This window comes from Phaethon aethereus (assembly GCF_964289735.1).
Source record: "Phaethon aethereus genome assembly, chromosome: 3".
Taxonomy (NCBI): Eukaryota; Metazoa; Chordata; class Aves; order Phaethontiformes; family Phaethontidae; genus Phaethon; species Phaethon aethereus.
The window spans coordinates 124,014,943-124,031,092 of NC_138576.1; the positions used below are offsets into that span (position 1 = coordinate 124,014,943).

Genomic DNA, 16,150 nt, shown 5'->3' on the forward strand with positions numbered 1-16,150 from the left:
CTATGCAAGTTTTACTTTACTTAGAGCGTAAGACAAAACAGAATCCATCACAACAGTTGGGAATAAAGCACACACAAACACCAATGCTTTTTCCTTTAGCTTCGCTACCATGTAACGTGCCTTGGGTGCAGGAGATGTTAAAGCATCTACCATAGCATCTACAACCTCATTGCCGTTAGTGCTTCCTTCGCTGAGAATGCTGTTGAAAAAGTTTGCTCGCTCTTGAACATACTCCTTATTGTAAACTGCCTTTTCCTCTTCACTGAGTTCATTCCAAATCTCTTCGGCACTGACTGGTGGCTGAATTTTTGTAGAGCGTGCATAATTTCCTGGCTGAATAATACATACCTAAAAGCAAGATGTAAAACTTATCAAGATGCAATCAGTCATTCTGAATTCAATTAAATACTGCAGTCAGTAAAACAGATCAAAAGCTTTCTGCAGACAGATTTCTTCCAGAAAATGCTGCTTTGTTGAAACTTTAACCTTGAAAACTTAACTGAAATTGAGTATATTCCTGTGAAACATTTAAGATTGCAGATGTGCTTTATTCTGACTTCCTCATTTCGCTCTGATGTTAATGTTCTTGTTTTGACTACTCAGCATACCTTCACAGAATGCAATAGTGCATCTTTGATTTTTAGAGAATGCTTAATGGTATAAACGTTTTGACAATACTGACACAAAGCATTTCAGTATGACTTTGATGTCTCCAAAGTGGAATACTTTAGATTTTTCACTCAGTGGCAAATCTTGCAATAGGTAATATTCTGCCCCTGTTTGGGGGCAAGAGGAAGCGTCAAAGAAAATTAGAAGGTCCTGGGGAAAGAATTGCCGTTTTGCCCAAGTAAGTGTAATTAAAAGGAAAATAGGTGTTGTCAGCCAAGCACAAAAGGGACCAAAGGTCCTGGTCTAGTGGTCACTGAAGTCATCAGCAAATTTCTGTAGATTTCTGTGTGTGTAGATTTAAATTGAAAGCTCAGAAATCCTTTGCTGCTCTGCCTGTTTTCTTTGCATGTGTTGTTGCTACTGTTCTGCTAACTTCTGAGGCTTCTGAGGCATTTCAGAGCAGGCTTAGCACTTACAGTATGCATGCTTTTCCTCAGTTAGCTGCGGGCTCATTAAAACTATTTGTGGATACGCAACGTTAAAAACTCCGTGGCATTTAACTGACATGATTTCTAAAGGCTACAATGCAAGGTGAGGAAAAACAGTGCTGAGCTGTGTTAAGAGACTTGGGGATCTGACAGGCATTCTCTGCAGAGTCTGCAGTAATTTACAACCTTCATGCCCTCAGCCCATCTACCCGAAGCTACCACCCGTGTGTCTGTACCAGCACGCGCCTGCCTCTTGGCCTGCACGGCAATCGGTGCGCTGCACACCGCAGGGGTTGAGGCGCTATATGCAGAAAGCAGGAAGGGATGCAGGTAAGCTCCGGCAGAGAGACAGTGTGCATAGCTGCGGGCATCTTATGCTGCTTCAGGTAGGTTTGTCACAGGGCATGTTCTGGAGCCCTATCTTTGGGTGCTCTTTTCAACAGTGTTTAGTATTAGCCAAACTAATGCCAATAGTAAAATTCCCACATTTACTTTAAACAAAGGAGTTTTGAAAACTTCATGTTTTGGAGCTTTTTGGAGTTAGCTAAGCTGCTGAGAGATGATACTTTTTTTCCCTTCCTTGATTTTCTGCAGCCTTCTTTCTAATAGAAGACACATATTTTGTTTCCTGTAGGCTTGCCTGGCCAGAGTTCAGTGGGACAGAGCCATAGATCCATCTGTTCCTTGCCATGTCTGGGCGACTTTCTCCTGGAAGGGCAAAGGGAGTGTCAGAGCAGTGGAGGGGAGCGCAGGGGAGGGGGACCATGTATTCTGCAAGCTCTTTGCAGGGTAGGTTCTGAGGCAAATGCCAGCCGGTGTCTTGCATACAGTAAGAAAGAGAAAAATAACTCTCATAGATATGCCGGAAATGTTTGTGAGCCTGGCTTACTGTATTGTGTGCTGGGGATATTCAGCGGGTGGGGGAACAGTAAAAAACCCAAAACGACCAGAGTAGCTAACCTGCTAAACTAAGCTCTTTCATGCATTTGAGATTTTTCTTAGCTAATCAGTTCAAATCCTCATCATGCTGTGTGGTATTAGGACGTGTAAAATCACTTGCATTTTATAGCATTTTATATTTATCCAAGAGGGGTAGTTAGTAGATGCATAGCTGTAATTTCTTCCAACACAAAGCTTATGATCACTGCTGTAAATCTGTGTATATAAGAAGTACACCAGTGTAAATCCTCTGGAAGACTTTAGTGTTTGAGAATCAGAATTGGAGTGACTCCAATGAAAAAGCCTGGCGAAGCTACTTAGTGATCTAAGCTTCAGGTATGACTATCAGTGTTGCTTAGGTCACTAAGAGCACTCTTAGAGCCTCTTAGGTTAAGAGAATAAAAACATAATTACTCTGCATGGTACTGCCTCTTGCAGTGTAGCTATTCTCACAAAGAGAAAGGAGCTTTCAATCACCGATGTTGTGAGGAGAGAGAGAAAGAACACCTCAGGTAGGTGACAAGCCTTCCTTCTCACTGCATCTGGGCTCTTTGCTCTCGCAGTCACCCCAGGGAAAGTTTCAGTTCCCTGGTACTGTTACGAGCTCTTCACAGAGCATGGCACTGCTCAGGCAGGCCTGACTCACAAAGTTTCTCCGCTGTAGAGGATGTGGAGAAAGGGTGGAAGTCTGAGTGTTGGCACAAAATGGAGAAGCACTATCCCACAGCTTCTCAGAACTGTGAACATCAGCCAGATCCGCTGTTCTCAGTGATTTCCAGCTCACTGATTAGCCATAGAGAAGCTACCTCTTTCCAAGGGGAAGCTGCACCCATGGATTCAGCTCTGATCTTTATATTTGTCATTTAGATGCATGGAGCTTACTTTGCACAAGCTTAGACATTATTTTCCATACACTTGTTCTTGTTCCCTTGGCCAAAATTTCCATTCCCACACCATTATCTGGTATTCTTTGTGCAAGTTGCTTTCTTTTTTCCCCATAAAAAGATGTATTTCAGCTCTGTAGGAAGTTTCAGGAGTGAAACTTCTTTCTTTCTCATATGAAAATCAACATTAGAAATAGCAGGGAGTTTCACACAACAGCTACTTGTTACACCACTTACCTGGACACCAAACTTCTTCATTTCCAGTCTTAGAGCATCACAAAATTTTTCAATAGCTGCCTTGGTCATCGAATAAATGCCATTTCCCAGAGTAAAATAGGCAATAATGCTGGACATGAAAACAATACGTCCTGGAAAGAAAATAGTGCAAATAACACAACTTCAGTCTCAGTCTTTAACATAGAATTGATTTACCTGAGTTTTCTGAACTGCTAGTAATGTGGTATTTAGCATGATGCTGGTTTACTACATAGTATGCCAAAGCTGGGCTGTGGAAGTGCGCAGTCCCACCACAGAAGTGCACTCAGCTCTGTTAAGCAGAGAACTTCACACAAAAATCTTCCTCCCATCTAGTGACAGATGCTGGACTAGACAAAGTGCAGCACATTCCCAACATGCTGGTTATTCCTTCTGAGTCTGAGACAGGATGAAAGGACAAAGCAGTCCCCTAAAAGCTTTAGACTGAGAAATAGTAATAAAATACTATGCTAGTAATAGAAGGACTGCAGAGGAGAGGCGCAAATGGATATATGACTACTGATACCATTGTTTTTGCTGCACTAATGAGGTCTCTGCACTGAGACCTGGCTTACAACTGTGCATATAAAGTCAAAATCAGACTGCACAGTGATAAGCTTCACCAGAGAAAGGTGACTTGACAAAATATGTGCAGCCTTACACTGCCTTGCTGTCATTTCCCTGATCTGTGCTGCTTTCTTCCCCTTTATAACTCTTGTCAAGTGCAGGCAGGCATTAAATAGCAGAGATTTCTGATTTGAGGCACTGGGCTGTGGTTCATTTCCATTGTTTACTTGTAAACTTCTATCACATAGTCATACCACAGAGATAGAAATGTGTGAATGTGGATATATAAATACCAGAGGTGAGAGAGAAGATGGCCTCGTCGTTAACAATACAGAGACATAGTTGCATTACTGTTGCTGTCACGTTGCAAATAACTTCTGGGCCCCAGATCTGACCAAATGGTATAGGCTTGTGGGATATCAAAAGGGTATCATGGGAATGCAGTGAAATCTGCCATTCTGAATTAGGTTCCCTGCCTTCCTACACAGCGTCTGGAATAAATCTCATATACAATAACAGGAGAACAACTACCAGCTTGCTGATCAAGATGCTACCCCAGCTGGCCTGGCCATCTGGAAAAGTTATGGGGAAATGTTCCTCCTCTCAGAGTAGGATGCTTAAGTTCTAGGCTGGAGAGCAATAACACCCTTTACAAGTATTAAGAATCTTGAAGTTTTTCTTGGAACAGCTGCTCATGCTAAAACGGCAGGAAGCCCCTTCCTTCCGGACACAGCTACTGTAGTGATGGTAGGATGACCTCTGCTTCCTTCATCCAGTAGCTAAGTGATTTGAGGCATACACCCAGGATGTGGGACGTGTCATTTGACTGCTCTCTTTGCCTAAGGTAATTGAAACCCAGCCTTCCCAGGAGAATGCTGTAATATCCATAATTCAAGTTTTTCATTTGGAGAGGTTACTTGCTGCCCCAAAAACGTGAGCTTTAGCTGTCCTGGCTGTTCCTCCAAGGAAGGAGTCAGGAAAGCTAGAATTCTTCCTAGAAGTGCCCTGGCCTTCTCTCCTACACAGATGGGACTTGAAAATAGAGTGCAGGCAATTAATAAAAGCAGCATTGACAGCCAGGAGTGAGATGCAGAGTGCTCCTTTGAGCTAAGGTACTATGTATGTGCAGCCATGCAGATAGAAATCTTCTAAAAGTTTATGCATGTGCCTAATATCATACACATAATTAGTCCCTTTCCCTTCAAAGTAGCACCTTGCAATTCATGAAGTCAGACAAATGCCTCTGGTGGATCAGCATCACAGAGTTTTAGCAGTAAGTAGGATATCACAGAAAAAAAAGTGATTTCTGTCTGTGCAATGGCCACATAACACACTCACTGGGTATATGCAATAGCACATTCATTTACAAAAACATATCCAGCTTGTGGATTTTAAAGGTTTCTCTTTTCTTGCATCAGAATATCATCAACCAAAGGCAACCAAGCAGAAGGAAGCAGAGTAGCCAAAAAGGGAATGCCTTTTCTTGCCAACATTTTGTGTAACAGTGACATCTGGGGCTTCCAGATGAAACCTAGCCCTTACTGTGCTTGATGCTGTATACACACAGAACAAATCTTCACCTTAAAGATATTACCATTTAAATAGACATGCTAAGCAAAAGGGGGAGAAAGGAAAAGGGTATCTTTCTTTCCCGAATACAGGTAGGGAACAAACTGCAAAGCAATTGAGACATGCTGCAACACTGTAGAGGGCTGTTTGAACCATTCCTTCTCAGAAGATGACACCCATGCGTATGGAGGTCCATGCAAATGCATTTATCCCATTCAATACCCATGCAACTCTGTATGGCACTCTTCCACATACTTGAAGTTTCCTGCCCAAGGTCATAGAGAGGATCTTGCTAGGCCTGGAACTGGAAGGTGGATGTCTCTAGTTCACCTCTGTAGGGTCATCCTTCCTCTCCTAATTGCCAAACAGTAAAATAGTAAAGCCTAAATAATAAAGTTAAGCAGGAGTTTATTGGATCTTTGTGTTTTCTGATCGTCAGTGCTTACAAAGTCTTGCCTGGGATTAATGATCTACTGTAAGCATTTTTACTCTCTTTTTTGAGTCAAACACTGAGAGAATTAATTATTTGTAAACAATGTTTTCTATGTATTGTAAAGACAGAATCTTTAAGGGTATTTTTCCCCTTACAACTTTACCCTCTTTTCAGGATCAAGTTGTTTTTTCAGGCCACACAGAAGGAGGCTGTCATTTCAGTTCAATGACAGATAATTAAGGCTTTTTTTATAGATGCTACATTACCCTGATTATAGTAAGCTAATTATTCTACAACTCTAAATAACAGTGGATTAGCATTACCCTTGTATTTCCTTAGAAGGGGAAGAAATGCCAGGGTTGTTCTGATGCTCCCAAGGAGATTCACATCTGCAAATTTTTCGTATTTCTCCATAGACAGCCACCCTGTCTCGCCAAATGTTGATATTCCTGCATTGTTGACAAGCCCCCAGAAACCTATGGAAAAGAAATGTCTCAACAAGCATTTTTCATTGCAAAACAATCACCATTAGGCGATGAAACAACACTAGTGATTTGAACCCTTGGAAACAACTTTTTAGTTGTATTATCTTTTTGTCTTTTCTACTTATAAGTGCAGGCATGTCTTGTTTAATGAAGGAATGTAATTGTGGCCATTATCTGGACTATATAAGTCTCTGTGCTATTTAATAATTACTCACTTTATAGTCGTCTTAAGTTGTTTATGAATAACATGATTTGGAAGACTGCATCTTACTGCCAATGCGGTGACATTTTAATTACTTTAATCCCACTGTGTGCTATGAGCAGCTTTGTGAAAATTATATTAAGCAATCTAAAGGCTAAGGGGTAATATTTTTCAAAGTGCTTGACTAATTTAGGATCCTAAGTCTTGGCTCCTTTTCCTGGTTTTTGAGCTTCGATTCCTTCTGAAATCAGACAGAATCAGGTACATGGGTGCAGCATTGGGTAAAGTAGCCACGTAAGGTCCATGGCTACAGTATTGTTTTTATGTTGTAATCTTGGACAACTCTATTCCCCATATAACAATAGGTTTTGGCGCTAAGAAGCCCAGCCCCTTGAAAGGCAGAAAGAGTCCAGTGTTTGAAAGTGGAAATTAATTGTCAGCAAAGCTTATTCTGACACAACTCTCTGACAGAAAGTGTAAGCCCTTTAGCCCAGAGCCACAGAACACTTTGTGTGACCTCTGTGCAGTGCTAGTAACCTCAACTGTTGTAAATGCTTTTTCGTTGAAGTGTAGAGTGCTTGCAGTTTGGAGCTGATGTGCTGACTAGACCCTGATTAAGCCATGCTGACTTGTTCTTGCCTTCAGAGCACGTATCTGTAGAAGTACAGTAAAGCAGTGAGTAACATGGTGTTTTTTAAAACATTCCTGTTTCTGTCCTCAAATCCTGACTGAGGGTATTTCTAGGGTGACCAGCGATGTAACTAAAAGTACATAGGATAGCCTGATTTGCATGGAAACAGCTAAGTTTGTAGCTTGTCTCTGACAGCCTTGACAATTTTTCTTATGAAAAAAGATAATTCTTTTTTTTAGAGTTCTTGTATGTGTCTGAGTCAAATGATTGTTTTGTTGTGCTTTCTAGAGTATCTCCAAGCCTAGGTTTCTGGTGAGGCAGAGTGGGTAACAGTGCCTCTCTTTCTTCTTCTGGGCACAGGGTTCGAGGCATGTGTGTGATGCTGACCCAGCTGTAGCCTCCTGTACCGGTGGTGCCAAAGATACTCTCAGGGGACCTTTGGTCACCCTGGTGAAGGTGCTGCAGAAACCCTTGGGCTGAACTCTTTTCTTTTTGATCTTCTCTGACAAAGCTACTGCGATGAGTTCATGGTATCTTGGTCCTTCCAGAGCCCTGCCAAGAACTGCTAATACAGGATTTCAGTCACAATGATAGTTAGAGCTGAAACAGAAAATGTGTTGAATTAGTTTGTAAAACAGACCTCTGTAAACTTTCCTAACGTATATACGCTACTTGTATTACATAATCAAATTGGTGTTTAAACAGAGAAAGAAACAAAGTTCTTTCACTGAATGTCTCATTTGCAAAGCAAAACACTCAAATTCAGGAGTTTACCACACAGAACTTAGATAACCTTCTCCAAAGAGAATAAATCATTATTCAGCAGTCTGTCACATGGCAATCCTTGACACTGGCCCTTTTTTTTATAACTTTATACACACACTGGCTGCTGTCCTAGTAATGCAGCAGTTTCCTGTGTTTCCTAGAGTTTCCTACTTCTTTTCCACTGCCCCAAATGTTAGCGGACAGAGGAGAGGAAATGAACCAAAAAATTGGCCACTGAAATTGGGCATCCTAGACTTTCTTCCTCCTCCTGCCATTGCCCTGTTGTTCCAGGCCTTTCCATCATTCTGTGGCTTTTTTTATTCTTCTTAAAATGGAACTAGCCGCATGGGGCTGACCTACTTGTAAAATGCTTCAAGATCAATGGATTAGAGAGTCCTCTGTAAAAGCTAATTATCAACATTTTTGTACTTGCACATGATCTGATCTACAGATGGACTGAGTAGCTGCACACCCCATCTGTTTCTACTTAAGGCTGGAGGTTTCTGTACTCAGGTTTATTTTTACATAACCTAACACCACACAAACTAAAGCCTGGCATCACTGTAAAAGCTGTTCCCTGATCTTCTCAGCTTTACTTTTTCTAATAAATTTAAAAAAAAAGGCATTTTGCTTCTGCCACTGCATCCTGCACAGCACATCAAGAACACTGGCTCCACACACCCCTGAATTCATCAGGGTTTCAGAAATACAGACATTAAATTTTAGACAATTGATTTTATTCCTCTTTCTCTAAACTGTGAAATGCAGAATTTAGCTTGCAGAGCTTAAGTTTTATCTCCAGCCCTTTGCCAGCTTTCCCTCATACGCTTCAAAGACTTCAGGTGGTTGGTGGTGAGACCAGCCTGTGTGTATAAACAGACGGAGTTCACAGAGTAATGGCTCCTTCTTTCTGTGCAGTGGCCAAATCAAAAGTCAAGAGGGGGAAAAACTGGCTTGAGTTAAACTGAAATGGACTTTTTTGAAAGGAAGATTAAATAAAACATAGGAAGAGATTTTGCCTGAGCAAAATCAGCTCAAAACATTTTTTTTGCCCTCAAGCGAAACATATCGTTTCTCAGAACATTTTGGCATTCCTGAATGGGAAATTTTCTGATTTTTCCTACAGATTTTCCTGACACTTTGTTCTGTTGAATCAATTCACAAAATTCTACCCAAATAACAAACAGATCATTATTCCTTTAGGACACTTTTTCAGAAAATTTCCTACCTCCTGGGAAACCACCTGCCCAGCTACATACTCAGGGTTCTTGAATCAGCTTTCCTGAAATGTTTGTGGTAAAAATTAATGCTATAAACCTGCATACAAAATATTTTGTATATTTGCTTAGACAAACACAACTCAGGTAAATATAAATGAGAAATATAGTCCTTAGATGGAAACCTAGAAGGACAAGGCACACGGAAGAATCGAACAGCTGAAGGAGAGAGCTATCACATTTCCCCAGAGTGTCCATGCACAGACACATTAGGAAAAAGCATCTGATATTTGATCTGGAAAGGAAAAATTACTCAGACTGTCAAAACAGAATTCAGTCCACAGTTTAGGAAGAGGGGTGTTAGACTATGCTACAGCAGGCAGGGAATAAATAAACTGAAAAGCAGAACTGGACGTCAAAGAGATTTTCACTGATTTCTGTGTTGGGGAAATGGATCCTGAGGACAAAGATTAAGAGATATAGCAGGGGATCTAAAGAATCACTTTAGGAAACCTAACTTAAGATTAGTGAGGCTTTCAGGAGAACAACACTAGCTCTCACATAACCTCCCAAATAATTTTTACTTCAAGACATGTTGACCAAAAGGCACATATCCAAAGTCCTTATTTAGGCCCAAAAGATGCCCAATGTTTTTCTGGAAACTCTTAAAAGTCCTCTTCCTATTCAAGTCATTCAAGCTGTGTGCTTGCAAAACCTTTTGAAAATCAGGCCATTTCTATCCAGGTTCCTACACACAGACAATATCTGAATTTGGCCAGATTTTCTAAACTCGAACATGTATTCTTGGTATCACTGATCTTTGAGTTTCTCATCTAAACCTGAGCCCATGAAAAAATGACAGGCTCTTTCCTGAAAGATTCCCATCCAATACTAAAGGAAACTAGCCAAAGGAAGGACAGTATGATTTGCCATATTCCTATTAAAAAAATGAAGAGAGGGAACAAACCAATCTGGCTGTGGCAATGCAGGATGTTCGTAGTAAACAGGCCAGCTGAGACTCCTGAGTTTCAGATACGTACCTTCCTTTCCTCAGAATATTATGCTGTAAATGTCTCCATTGCAAGGATGAGTCTATTTGTATAGGAAATCTGGGCTAAAATATGGTACCATGGGCCTACTGGGTGGATTCTGTGAATAAGAAATCTTAATTAAGTGGAGGAGAGTATTTAATAACCTTGGAGCAGGCAGTAGGACTAAAACCAATATCTCTCCTTTACAGCTAGCTACATGTCACCCACTCACAACAGCCAAGGAAAGGAAGAGAAATTCCTGTTTTAAACAGAAGGAACAAATCAGAAAAAAAATTATGTTTGCTGTAGAGCTTAAGAGAGTTGCAGATCAACATGCTCTAAAGTCCCTGTCTAATTCATGTTGGTGTTAATGTGCAAGTGCCATAAATTTTTTTTCTTTTTAAGCCAGAAAGGACTCTAAATATTTTAGAAAGTCATGTTAATGGATGTGCAAGCCATAAAAACAAATTTAGAAAGGAAGGTGTCAGAGCCAGCAGATTTTTGTGGAGGGAGTTAGCTCTAGAGAATGAGCTACATGCCATGGAAATTGATTTGCCATCCTTTTCAGACTGACATAATTTCATAGTCTAGAATAGGGCAAATATTTACAAGGAAACAAACTCTGAAGTGGCAGAAAGTCCAGCTAGCTGTGCTACCAGTAGTTTGGATTTCTACTTTTGTATAACAGAGGGAGAAAAGATGTCGTATAGCTTGGTTTAGTTATCTCATGGTTACGGCATAACGAGAAGGTGTAGGGAGTACTATGCTTTATTCTTGAGAATTAGTTGTACATTTTATACTGAAGAGTCTACTTAAAGCAGAAATTATGTTGGGCCCAGGAGAATACCAGAGCATGGTATTCCTCCATCCTGGATGACTTCCCTTGCCACCAGCGATTGCTGAGTGAGGCTTCTTGGACTTATTCTCCCCAGACCCAGCAACTTTTCATGCCTTTCCATGCAGTGAACTGAGTCAGTGGGAGAGTGTGACTCTCACATCCAGTGCAGTCACAATTAGGTGGTTAGGTTTTTCACTGGGACTCTAGGCAAAAACTACAGGCTTTACAGTGTAGAACTGCAGCCTCTTCAACTTGGGTCTAGGTTTGAAGCAACAAAAATCTGCAGAACAAGATTCAGGAGGGATTTGAGCTCTCTAAGCCCCTGTTCATTGCCAGCTTCTTGTCTGGAGAGCCCTCTGTTGTAGACTGGACACTCTTCAGGACAGACACTCTCTTATTTTGTCCGTATATCAGGTCTAGAACAAAAGTATGTGATGCTGACTGGGATCAACAGGCTTTATGGAAATACAAGCAGAAACAAGCATTCTGCAAGCTTGAAAGGAGGAAAATAGTGTATAGAGACATAATAGATGCAAGAAAACATGTATTTTCATCAACTACAAGAAAAGATTTAAAATAAAGGACAAAATTTTGGCTTATCAGTCAGATTAAGATGACTTGGAAGACAGCATATCTGCCAGTGTCCGCCATTCAAAAAGTCATACTTGTCTGAGATGCACAGTGCATGGAAAGGATGATACTGTAATCATAAAGAATAAATATTTAATCTCTGCCAGGATTTACTCTGAGCTATTTAAACACAGCATGCAAAAAGTTATCGTCGTTTAACTGCTTTCTCATTGTTTTGGTACATCTGAGGTTTTAGTTTGGAATGCATAGCCTTTGCATACTTACCATTAAACCTGAAGATTGCTGAACTGGTTTCTTTTTGACCATTTTTGGAATGGTATGGGAGTGTTTTAGTGATCTGAATTTATAAGTCCAGCACACTGGTGTGATGTACTTAAAATCTTTGGTACCTGAGTGAAACTCATTAGAGTAAAAATGGTAAAAGAGAGGGAACAATCCCTACGCAAACACCTCGTGATTCCTGGAGATAGATGCCTCTTCTCAAGTTTCTACTGGGAGTTGCTGAAGAGAATTACCCTGTTCTGAGGGAGGAGGAAGGAGAGACAGAGACAGAACTGTCCAACAGTACTCGCAAGCTAAAAAGGACATCCAGAACACCGCCAGTAACTAAAGGTGGATGTTTTCACAGCTTTTAAGTAAGATAACCTATGATCTACTATAGCCTTCAGCACAACCCACTGGATTGCTACATCAGTTTGAATTGTTTGTGAAAAGACCAAAAGCAGACTTTTTACCTGTCTAATGCTTATTTAAAACAGTCTACTGGACTCACTACCTGCTCTTTTCTTTTCCTTAGTGTCCGACATGTACTTCATTTTCAGTTTGGTTAGTCCTCTGCTGTAGGCCCTGGATGCTGCTGTGTCTGATCCACTAGGGAAAATGTCCTAAGGTCTTGCTATGGAGAGTTCCTTAACCGGAGGGACATCAAGGCACATGCTCCACTGCCCAGCCTTTGGGTAGCAGATAAAATGTTCTGTGCAGTCACATACTCTTCTCGTCTTCTAGGTACTTTCAGAATATAATGCAATTATATATGGTTCAGAATTCTCTTTCCTAATAAAAAAGAATTTTATTTAAAAAATCTTTGACCCAAATGTAAAAAAAATTACAATTCCTATCTTTAACAAATAAATTGGTTAATATGAGAGCTAACCTTCAGTTGAATTGTGAAACTGAAACTGTTTTTATAAAGTTAAAATACCAAAGAAAACCACACATCTATTTTCAGAGGTGCCAAGAAGGAACACTTACTGAAGTCTTTTGCTTAAAGATTCTACATAAGTAGAGTATCCTCACAGTTTCTTTACATCTGACATAAAAATATTTAAGCCCCTGTTTTTTATAAATTATGAAGAAAACTTGTGGCATTTACCCTATTAACATTAGACATTAAAATAACTCCTTAGCTCCTTTTTATTTAATAAACTTAGGAGGAAGATTACTTGATAATTGGGTGTTTTCCCAAATGGCATATGTGCTATCTGGATCTAGAAAATGACATTTTCTTTTCTGGCTTGCAGCATACCCTCAAAATTCTGCAGCAGAAGAGCTGACCAACAATAGGAAAAGGTTTCATAACATGTGTGCTCTGGCTGTGCATGCCCAGGAAAACGACTGTCTGTGCATGCACTGCGTGCATGCTGATCTTCAACACCAGTGCTGAAGTGTCTTTCCTGGCCCCTCCAGCAAGCCCTGACATCTCTAGCATGATTTCCCTTGATCTGAAGGCATGTCCGCACATCTCTGAGAAGCAAGGACAACCAGCAAGTTAGGGCTGAACTGTGGCCTCAAGAGTCTACATGACAGCATGAAAATGACCATTGCATAAACTGCCAGAATTACAGGATAAATTATCTGTAGCCAGAGTTTCAGGTGACCTAGTCCTGAAGGTTCTGTAAGGGCTTTTGTGAGTCATCTGCATTGTCTCTGCAGCTTGGGAAAGAGCCTGAGCGGGGCAGGCTCTGTCTCTTAATCCGATAAAGTCAAGGTTAACCATAAATACACGTACTTAATGAACAGCATCTAGGCTTTTTCTTACGTCACTTATCGTTTCATCCCTTTCCCAAAGTGCTAATGAACCAGGAAGGCAGAGGCCTTGCCTTTCGTTATGTTTCCGCATGCTTTATTCTCTGCTTATATTCCCTGTGCGCGCAGGAACTGTTTGTAACTCTGAGTGAACCTTACTTCTGAGCCTGAGTAAGCCTGCTCTGCACCGAGTGTATCCCCAGTACTACACTGGGTAAACTCTCACCCTGCAGCCTGAGTAGGAAAAGAGGTAACTGTGGTCCTACTACCTGTGCCCTGTCACCTGTTCTGAGGGGATAACCCAGGATTTGGGTTGTCCACAATTATTCTGCAAGCTAAAATCTATACATTCCCCTGGGTGTATGCTCCCCGTAGGGTGTATAATTCACAGATTTCCTTTCAAGTAACCCTTCCAGGGACTGGCTTGACAAACCTCAAGCTGTACCGAGAAGCAGCCGGGTTGGTGTGGCATGGCAGCTGCCTCCTCTGCATTTCCTTTACTTATTCTCCCTTTTACAAGCCGTGCCCAGAAATCCATCACCTTCCCACCGCCTCCTATGCGTGCGTTTGTCTCCGCTTTCCCTGCCGTTTCCTCCCGTCGGGTACGTGGAGAGGTATCCCAGAGAACCCCCACTCGGGGATTTCCTCTTCTGGTAGAAGGGTGAAACTCACCCGCGGTGTACTGAAGCGCGCACCCACTCTCCACTCTCGGTATCTTTGGATAGGCCTCACTTCGCGTACCGCTGAGCTGAGCGCCCACGCGTTTTTCATATCGAACATTGTTGTTGTCACCGATAGCGCGAATTGCAGTTAAGCCCCATTAGTGACAGCGCTCCCTGGACACACGCCGGGAGTGGCGAGCTGACCCTCTCGGGCAGCTCCCTGGCGGCAGCCGCCCCGGGCGAACCGAGGGGCCGTTTTCGCAGCTCCATCTCCGCCGGTCCCGCCTTCGCCGTCTCCCCCCGCGGCCGCCGCCGGTCGCAGCGGCCGCCCCGCTCGCCCCGCCTCGCCTCACCTCGCTCGGGCAGGTGGCTGAGCACCAGCTCCTTGGCGGCCAGCACGTCGCGGGCGCAGGTGACATCGAGCCGCAGGACGCGCAGGCGGCCGGCGCCGGCGGCGGCCTCCCGCTGCAGCCGCCGTGCCCCCTCGCCGCCGGGGCAGAGGCAGCCGGCGAAGACTGTGAAGCCGAGGCGGTGGAGGCGGAGCGCCAGCAGGTGCCCGAAGCCGCTGTCGCAGCCGGTGATGAGCACGGCCCGGCCGGCCGGCTCCAGCGGCGCCGCCCAGCGCCGCCACCGCCGCGCCATCAGCGGCGGCAGCAGCAGCAGCGGCAGCAGCGGCAGCAGCAGCGGCAGGAGGAGAGGTGCCGCGGCCCACATGCTGCCCGCGCCGCCGCCGCGCCGTGTGGGCGGGACGGCGGCCGCGGGCAGCGCCCTGCCCGCGCGCTCGCCATCCCGTCCCCTCCCCCGGGCAGCGGCGGCCCGCAGGCACCGCCCTCGCCCCGCTAGCTCGCGGCGAGCCTGGGGCCGTGCTCTGGCCGGGCCGGTCCCCGGCCCCTCCGAGCGTCGGTGGGGAGGAGGGCCGGCATCCCGGTGAAGCCTCAGGCTTGGTAGGAGTCTCTCCCACCGGGGAGGGGGCGACCCCCGTGCTTCTCGCGGCTTGTGTCGCAAAGAATTAAGCATCGTGCGATGGCTGTCTGCGGGACGGCCGCGGTCAAAAGGGAGCTGGGCTGTGCCGAAATCCAGTGCTGAGGTTAGCACGAACAGTTCTAGCTCTCCCCTTAACTGGGTTTCGCACAGTCCGATCGCTACAGACTGGCCGCAGAGCACGAAATGAAAGCATCATGAGTATTTCTAGATCCGTGAGATGGGGATGTCTAATATAGCTGCGTTATTAAGTTATAGTTGTTATATGTTAGTATTAAATTGATGTAGGTTTTTTATGGCCTGGGTCTGTGTCCGGTGTTAGATTAAGGGTGCCTATAGATACTCCGTGGTGGAGGAAAATGTCTGTTTCTTGTAGGCTAAAATGACAGTTATACATTGCTGAACAAAAGTCCCTGAGAGCTAAGATAACAGGAGAAATTTGATTAGGCAGTGTTTTCTCTGCCTTTCTTTCATCTGAGAAACTCTCCAAGCAGCTATTGGAAGGGATAGTATGTCATATCTGCTGCCTATGAGTAAAATGAAATGGTTGAAAGAACCAGGTGCCTTTATTAATTGTGATTTAAAGTTGGCTTGTGAAAAATGCAAAGGGGCCAGAGTCATTCCTTGACATCTACACAGCAGCAGAGGAAGCAGCAGGACTTAACAGGCACAGGGATGGTCCTAAATATTTGCGTCATCTGCATCACTGTAGCTCCACAGCCAGCCTTGTTCACATTTAGTAGCTTGTCTTAAATACCCGCTGTGTCTGGTTGTGGCAGAGAGGTTTCAGAACTGGTGCTCCCCTGCTGTCCACGAATCTCCAGAAATGGCACTGGTCCCTGCAATTAGCTGTGTTTCATGTTTGTGTGGGATTCCCTTTGCACAGACATAGAGTGTTTTGAATTACATTCTAAGGAGAAAGGGAATAATTATTGTTTAAATCTCTCTTCCACGAGCCAAGGCATTCGTGTGTCTTTG

At 43.4% G+C, this 16,150-nt stretch overlaps 1 protein-coding gene across 1 annotated transcript; it reads right to left on the reverse strand.

The window, feature by feature from the left end:
* LOC309403527 (D-beta-hydroxybutyrate dehydrogenase, mitochondrial-like) lies at positions 1-15,103 on the reverse strand (the record flags this gene model as incomplete). The annotated part of the gene is made up of 4 exons (XM_081997687.1): positions 14,545-15,103; positions 6,068-6,220; positions 3,158-3,288; positions 1-348 (listed from the first exon to the last, which is right to left on the reverse strand). Exons 1-4 carry the CDS (start codon positions 14,903-14,905, stop codon positions 1-3), a joined length of 993 nt encoding a protein of 330 aa, XP_081853813.1. The 5' UTR covers positions 14,906-15,103.
* Between the last annotated feature and the right edge of the window lie 1,047 nt (positions 15,104-16,150).